This window comes from Ictidomys tridecemlineatus, chromosome 1, assembly GCF_052094955.1.
Source record: "Ictidomys tridecemlineatus isolate mIctTri1 chromosome 1, mIctTri1.hap1, whole genome shotgun sequence".
Classification (NCBI taxonomy): Eukaryota; Metazoa; Chordata; class Mammalia; order Rodentia; family Sciuridae; genus Ictidomys; species Ictidomys tridecemlineatus.
The window spans coordinates 73,846,483-73,853,602 of record NC_135477.1 but is presented as its reverse complement, the minus strand read 5'-3'; the positions used below and the strand labels follow the sequence as shown (position 1 = coordinate 73,853,602).

General features: G+C 41.7%; 1 protein-coding gene across 1 annotated transcript in view; it reads left to right on the top strand.

The window, feature by feature from the left end:
• Positions 1-7,120, top strand: part of Wdfy4 (WDFY family member 4) — a 271,706-nt gene that overhangs the window by 227,655 nt on the left and 36,931 nt on the right. The window contains exons 48-49 of the mRNA XM_078042593.1: positions 4,955-4,997; positions 5,971-6,090. Of these exons, the coding sequence (XP_077898719.1) occupies positions 4,955-4,997; positions 5,971-6,090 (163 nt within the window). The remainder of the gene's footprint in view (positions 1-4,954; positions 4,998-5,970; positions 6,091-7,120) is intronic.

Sequence of the window (7,120 nt, the reverse complement as noted above, 5' to 3'; positions counted from 1 at the left end):
AGTTCCATGCCACCTGTCTAAGGTGGACATTAAGGGCAAAGCTGCAAAGGTCCCTTTTAAAGGACAAGTAATAGCACTCAGCCGCAAAACATCACCAGACTTCTTTCTGATTTGACCACATTTTTTTTTTCTTTTTCCTGCTCTTTGATTTTGGAAGGGCTGTCTGTTATATGTTCATTTACTTGAATTTAATTACTTCTCCCAGTTTCTCTTTGCATTTGACTTTTCTTATTGCTTTCAAAGTGCCAATATCATGAATAAAGCTGCAGTGAATACATTTGTGCATTTATACTCCTTTTTTTCCATTTTTTCCTCTTAGGTTAAATATCCAGTAATTGAGAAAATCAACAAAACAAGTGAACTATCAGTGTTATTATGCAGATAATAAAATCACATTTTAGAAAAGTTAGAAATTGCATATGTAGAATTAGAATCTAAAAAATGCTCTAGTTTTCTCCACATGGAGAAGTGTCTGTTTTAGATCAGACATGAACAAGAAAAGAAGTAAAATATTTAGAAGATAAATAAAATAAATAATTTTAAATCCAAAATTAATCCAGGCAATAAAACTTTTGAAAAGTACCAAAAATAAAAAAGCAAAATAGAATAACTTTAATTTAGTAATATTAAAAAAAATTAAATAAGAAAGACAACTATAAAAACTTTGTATGAACAACACTATTTTATATTTTTAGTCCCAGAATAAAATAAATGACTTAATTTATACAGTTATTGAATTATCAAATACAGATATCTAGAAAATTAAAAATTAGTCAAAATTCTAAGCCCAGTATATTTCTAATTATAATATACATAAAAATGTATAATTCAAATTAGAAAATAAACAGCATGAAAATCATAAAACTCAAATCAGCAAAATTAAAGTTAATATTTTAAAGGAGAAATAATACATAAGAAGATAAATATGTTGTTAAACAGTTATGTAAGCCCTTATAAAAATTAAAGACACTTATAATTTTAGCAGCTAGATATAACTTTATGTTATTAAAACACCCTGACTGGTTAATACATCTACAGAATCATGCAAAAACAATTTGGTAAATTTACTAATGCTCATTTTTTGACTGAATATCAACAAATATATGCCAATTACTGTCATTTTCAGGTAGCTGATTTTTAATGCAATCAAAACTAAGATTTTTTTTTTATGTGTGTTTGTATTGTTTTGCTTGTTTCTTTCTTTATTTTGTGTTTTGTTTTTTTCCCCCTTCTAAGAAAAGAGCTTGGTCTTCAGAGTCAGGGCCCTTGGTCAAATTTCTTGCAGGAACTGTGAGCAGCTCAATGTGTCATTCACAGGTATCTGCTCTGCTGGATCTTTGGGTGGGCATCAATTAATAATTTCCCTGGTCTGTATACAATTTCCTCACCCTCAACTTATTTCCTCATAGTAGATGAAAATAATGGCAATTTCATTAGGTTTCCCCATCCTAGCCCAAACCCACTAGCAGACATGCATTTCCAGTTTCACAAGATGAATGACATTTCTTCTCATTGTGGTTTGTTTTCTGAACACCTCTTAGCTTAGGAATCATGTCCCTCCACCACTCACTAATCCATTCCACCACATCCTCATAACTGTTTTTCAAATAGGTAACAAATGTGGAGAGGAAGAGGGACATGGAGAATTGTCTATTTTAGCTCAGAAGCCCAGGTTTATCTGTGGGCCTTCCTCGGATGTTTTCCAGGTTGGGCTAGACCTAGATTCCTAGTTGCAGAGATAATGGGGAGAAGTAGAAGAGACCCCCAGCATCCCTCCTGGGTCAGGAGGGTACAGCCTCAGACAAGTCCCTTGGTAAAGACCATTTGGTCTGGGAACTAACCTGCTGCCTCTCAAGGCCCACTTATAGGCTGCTGCCAGCTACACTAGGGAAGATGAGAGATTGGGGGATGGGCCTTTGGCTCACTCTTCACTGCCATCCATTCCAGAAGCCTGGCTTCCAGGGACCATGGAAGGTGTTGGTTAGGTGGAGCTGCTCCAAGGAAGCAGTCAAAACACAACCATGAGACCAACCAAGGGCACCAACACTATGGTGCTGGATGTCAAGAAAGGTCCCAAGGCCACCTGGCAGCAGTGCTTATTTCTTAAGCACTTCTCAGACATGAAGGTCATAGATATGATCACCAACAAAGCCGAATGGGTCAAAATCATCCCTCAGAATAAGAATTTGAACTGATCTATCTACCGAGAAACCATGAAGTTCTGATTTGGAGATTGTCTTCTCATGTTGGGACACTATCCAGCAGAGGATGAACAGTGATGTCTGGAGATGAGAAGCAGGTAGAGAGGTTGACAGGATGTCCTCTGTGAAACCCAGGCCTGGCACCTCAGGCTAGGCAGAATAACCTCCCTAGTCTCACTGGCTTTCTTTGAGTTCTTTTGTTCTTTTAAACTTGACTCCAAGTTGCCCAAGGGCCCAGATGCTTGTCCTATAACTCAGAACAGACTCCCCAGCAAACCCTGGAAATGCCTTTCACATGGTGCCTACCAGGTTGACAAAGCAGAAGATCTGATTCATAGGTTGCAGTTATTCCAAGATCGCCCAGAAAAGTCTTGGCAGAACTGAGCAGATGTTGACCAGAAACAGGCCCATATTCTTGCCATCACATTCTTCTTTCTCCCAGAGTAGAAAAGAATATCCCTCAATCTTGAACAATCTGCCGGAATATCAACTATTGAGGAAGCTCTGTGCCCGAACCTGTACTAGTCTTTTCTAGACCCACTATCATACTTGTGTGTGGTCAGCATGCTGGAAGGATGAGATTACAGCAGCTCAGAGAGAGTTGGTGTCTTGTCCAAGGTCCACCAGTCAACTGGTAGAGGTTCAATTTGGATCCAGGTTTTCCTAACGCCAAATCCAGAACTCTTTGCTGCGCTGATTCCCTCAAAACTCAGAGGGCCTTAGAAAGCCAAGAGCCCTCTCTGATATCTTGTTTAATCTAAAATTTTAGTACCTGATAATGATGGACAATGCAGTTTACCACCTCTTAAAGAAATATTTTTCATTACTTACCAGATATTTATGATATTCCCATGGACCATTTCAGGAGTTCTTTAGTTTTTCTCAGATTAATATAATTTTTTTTTAAAAAAAAAAAAATAATTTTAAAAAAGTAGGACTCACATTTGGTTAGATGTCTTGGCACCAAGTGGTAAATGGTACCAGAAATGGTGGCTCTTCCTTGTAATCCACAGCCAATGATATGAGAAATGGGATGGGAAATGCCTTTTTATTCCACACAGCATTCCACCTGATGGCCACATCACAAATGACCACAGGTAAAATTCTAGAATCTTTTCTTAAAGGGAGAATAGGCTGTTCTCATTTCCTAGATTCTGACATGTCACCCCCCCACCCCCGCTTTGCAACTAGCACCCTAAATTGGACTATATTATTTCTTCTATTTGTTATTCTGGTTATTGCTTTCCTGGAAAAAGAAAAGGATCAAATAGATGTTTTTTCTGTTGGGGAGGAAGAGGGAAATTCCAGCCCTGAAGTTACTTTCTGATTACGGAAAATCTGCCAAGAACAGAATTGAATGCAGACAGATGGGCAACTCAAGACAGATGATATGATGGTGGAGCTGGAATGGCAAGATGAAGAGCTGTGGTCTTCTGGGGCACTTGGGCATCCAGGCCTGTATAGGCTGGGGCCTGGGTGGGGTCCTGACAGGCCTGGCATGATGCATGGAGTGTGCAGGGGGATGGGGTCTGTGGGAATCTATATGAACTATGGCAGAGAGAATGGAGAGAATAAAGAGGTGTGATTTGATTTGATTTGGTGAAACATACTAAGCAGAGACCCAGTCTTGGGAGTGGAAGGAGTGTCTCATGGAGACAGAAGTAGGGGGAAACAGTTGGAAAAGGAAACAAAGAGCACTGTGGAGGCTGAGGAACTGGATTCTGCAAATCCCTGCTGAATGAAAAGGACATTTCAAGTGGAGAGGGCTCCTTCCCCACGCCCTTCCCAACATTGTACTTTGCTATAATTTTGTACTCTTTCCTTCAGATCAGCCAACAATAATATTTCCTTGGTTCAAATTGTATGCCTTTATTGTAGAAGTATAAATTGGTACGGCCTTTAAGAGAATGATTTGGCATTAAATAGTAAAATTGAAAACCCTCATATTTCTTTATGAGAAATCTGTCTCATGGGTATACTCACAAAAGTGCCAGAAATTTATTTCCAAAGATGGTCATGGAAACATCAGAGAACAACGCCAGCCCCAGGGTGGCAGCTCAGTCAGTTATGATCACGCCATGGTATCCTGTGCAATGGTATCCTGTGGCTATAGAAACAAACTCAATAGAGCAATATGAGCTGATCTCCAGGAGTGTTGTTGAGCAAGTAAGGCAACAAGGAGAATTGTAGGTGTGGTATGATTCCAGGTATGAGCAATTACAAATAAAACAATGCAAGCATATAGGCAGGCATTCGGGTAAAACTTTTCGGGATGTTATACCAGAAACTATTAACTGTGGATACTTCCTTAGGAGAAGCAGTAGTTTGGAGATTCATCTTACATTTCATGGTCTTCCATGGTGTTTGCATTTTTTAAACCACACAGCTATATTATATTCAATGTCCAAAGATGGGGTAGGGGCCAAGGGAGGCTGAGATGTGGCTGTGGGAAATCCAGTGTGGGTTGGGAGGAAGGACCCTGAACCTTCTTCTGCAAGCCCAGAGAGTGTCTTCAAAAGTTAAGGCAGCAGCATGTGCTGGAGTCTTAGGAGAGGGACAGTTACTACAAGAACCTAACCTTCAGTAAGTGGTCTCACTGTCCTAGTGCCCTAGAACTTCCATGTGCTTTGGAAAGCCCCGGGTTTTCCTGAATGCCCTGGCCCCCTGAAGTTGCTGAAAGCCCCCCCCCCGTTTCCTCATTCATGTGCATGCCTTGGAATATTTGGTGACCACCATAATTTTTTATCCCATAGGAAATACCCCAGCTTCGACAGGACAATGCTGCAGAGGTGGCAGGTATGGTGGCTCCTCTGGAGGGAAATCTTGTGGGAATGCAAATCAGAAAACAACTCAAGCCCCAGTGATAAGAGAGAGAAAATATGCAGATTAATTAAGAAAGGAGCTTGTGTCTTTAATTCACCAAAATGTCCCATATCTTTCTCTGAGAAGAGTTCGGTGATGGAAGGTGATTCTTGAGCATTTGGGGAGTGTGTGTGTGTGTGTGTGTGTGTGTGTGTGTGTGTGTGTGTGTGTGTGTGAGTGTGTGTGTGTGTGTGTGTGTGTGTGTGTGTGTGTGTGTGAGAGAGAGAGAGAGAGAGAGAGAGAGAGAGAGAGAGAGATGTATACTGTGGGTGCCTCTGTGTGCACACTCCCCTTCCCTGAAGATAAACACATATACACACACTTGGGAGAAGGGTGGTGAACACCAGGGTCACTTCTTCTTGTTCTGGGGAAGACCCACATAGCTCCTGGCCTGGATGGGCTGATCTTCAACCCAGGTTTCTCAGTGAGGAAAGGATCCCACGAGAGCCAGTCCTGGAGATCATGAAGTGATGAGAAAGTAACTGTTGGTCACTGCCATACAAAATGCTCCCCACATTCCCCCAGCTTATTTTTTCTAATGGTATAAGGGTCAGCAGAGAGTCCACCCACAGCATTTGTGTTAATGTTTTAATAAACTTTTGAGAATCACATCTGATAGTTAACGCAAAAGAATGATTTGTCTTTGGGTTAGAATTGCTGAACAGTATTTTCTTTCTCTGGCCAACATAGTTTCCTGAATGTACTTGCTTCAGTTCATATTGAAATCAGTGTGTGCCATGTTAAGTTGGTGGCTGAAGCACAAGATGTGGAGGAAACTACCCAGGTACCTGCTGCCTGTCCTCACTAATAGAGCCAGGGTCTCCAGCTGAGGCTGAGGGCTAGAGTCTATGGCCTCCAGAGGATATCAGACATATTTGGTTTATCCTTACTTTGTTTCTTCTGGTAGAAAAGGGACATCAGCAATTTTGAGTACCTCATGTATCTCAACACCCTGGCTGGGAGGACCTACAATGACTACATGCAGTATCCGGTATTTCCCTGGGTCCTTGCTGACTACACCTCAGAGGTAAGGCATTCTCATGGATGCTACACAGGTGTTCTGAGGTTTCCTTACTCCAATAACCAGAGTCAGCACACAGAACCTCCACTGGGAGGTTCAGTTACCTGAACTTGGGTATTTGGGCCTAAAACCTAAGTGCTCCTGACACTATGACAGCCTTTGGGCTTTAGCTGGGTTTCTGTCCCAGATTCACTTGTGGAATGATCATTGCCTAACATGAGCCACAGAGGGCCCCTGGCTTATACTCATGGAATAAGGTAAATGCTGCCCATTTACTGAAATACCATCATGTATCAACACTGGCGGCATGCTACAGTTACAGGTGAGATGGTCCATGGAATTTGTTTCCCAAACCAACATTTGGGGGAGAGGGGGAGAGACAAAGACAAGGACCCACTCTGCCCATAACTTGACTTCTATAATTGAGATGATGACATCTGGGATTCACTCAGGATCTGGGATCTGGACTCAGATATGTAGTCATAGGGGAGGCTGATGTCAACACTGGCCACTTATCAATTTGGCCTCCATCTCTGGACCTCAGCAGGCAGAGAAGGGGGAGGAGAAAACTGCATAGCTGGACCAAAGTGACAGATATTTCTGTGCAAGGGCAGCCAGGCCATGGAACAGGGTCCTGACCACCCAGGCTCTGGTCATGGGAGCACCAGGTGTTGGGATGTGTGTGATGGACAGGAGATGGTGGGCCATTGGTTTAGACCAGCCTGGCCAGCCCTGCCTGGGATTGCTTGATGGTTTAGACCAGCCTGGTCAGTCCTGCCTGGGATGCTTGAATGGCAGAGCTCAGGATTTGAGAGAGGGAGACTCAATCTTCTGTGAGGTCTCATTCCCACTTAAGACATTGAATGCTGCAAAGATATTCTCACAAAACACGTATTACTTTTTATCCTACTGATGTACCATCAGAGGCTAAGATCTTTCAAATAGGAAACTTACAAACCCCAACTTTAATGTACCCATTGCAAGTTGGTGGTTATTTTATAAATCTTTTCTGTTTAACCCATATCCTATATTTAAA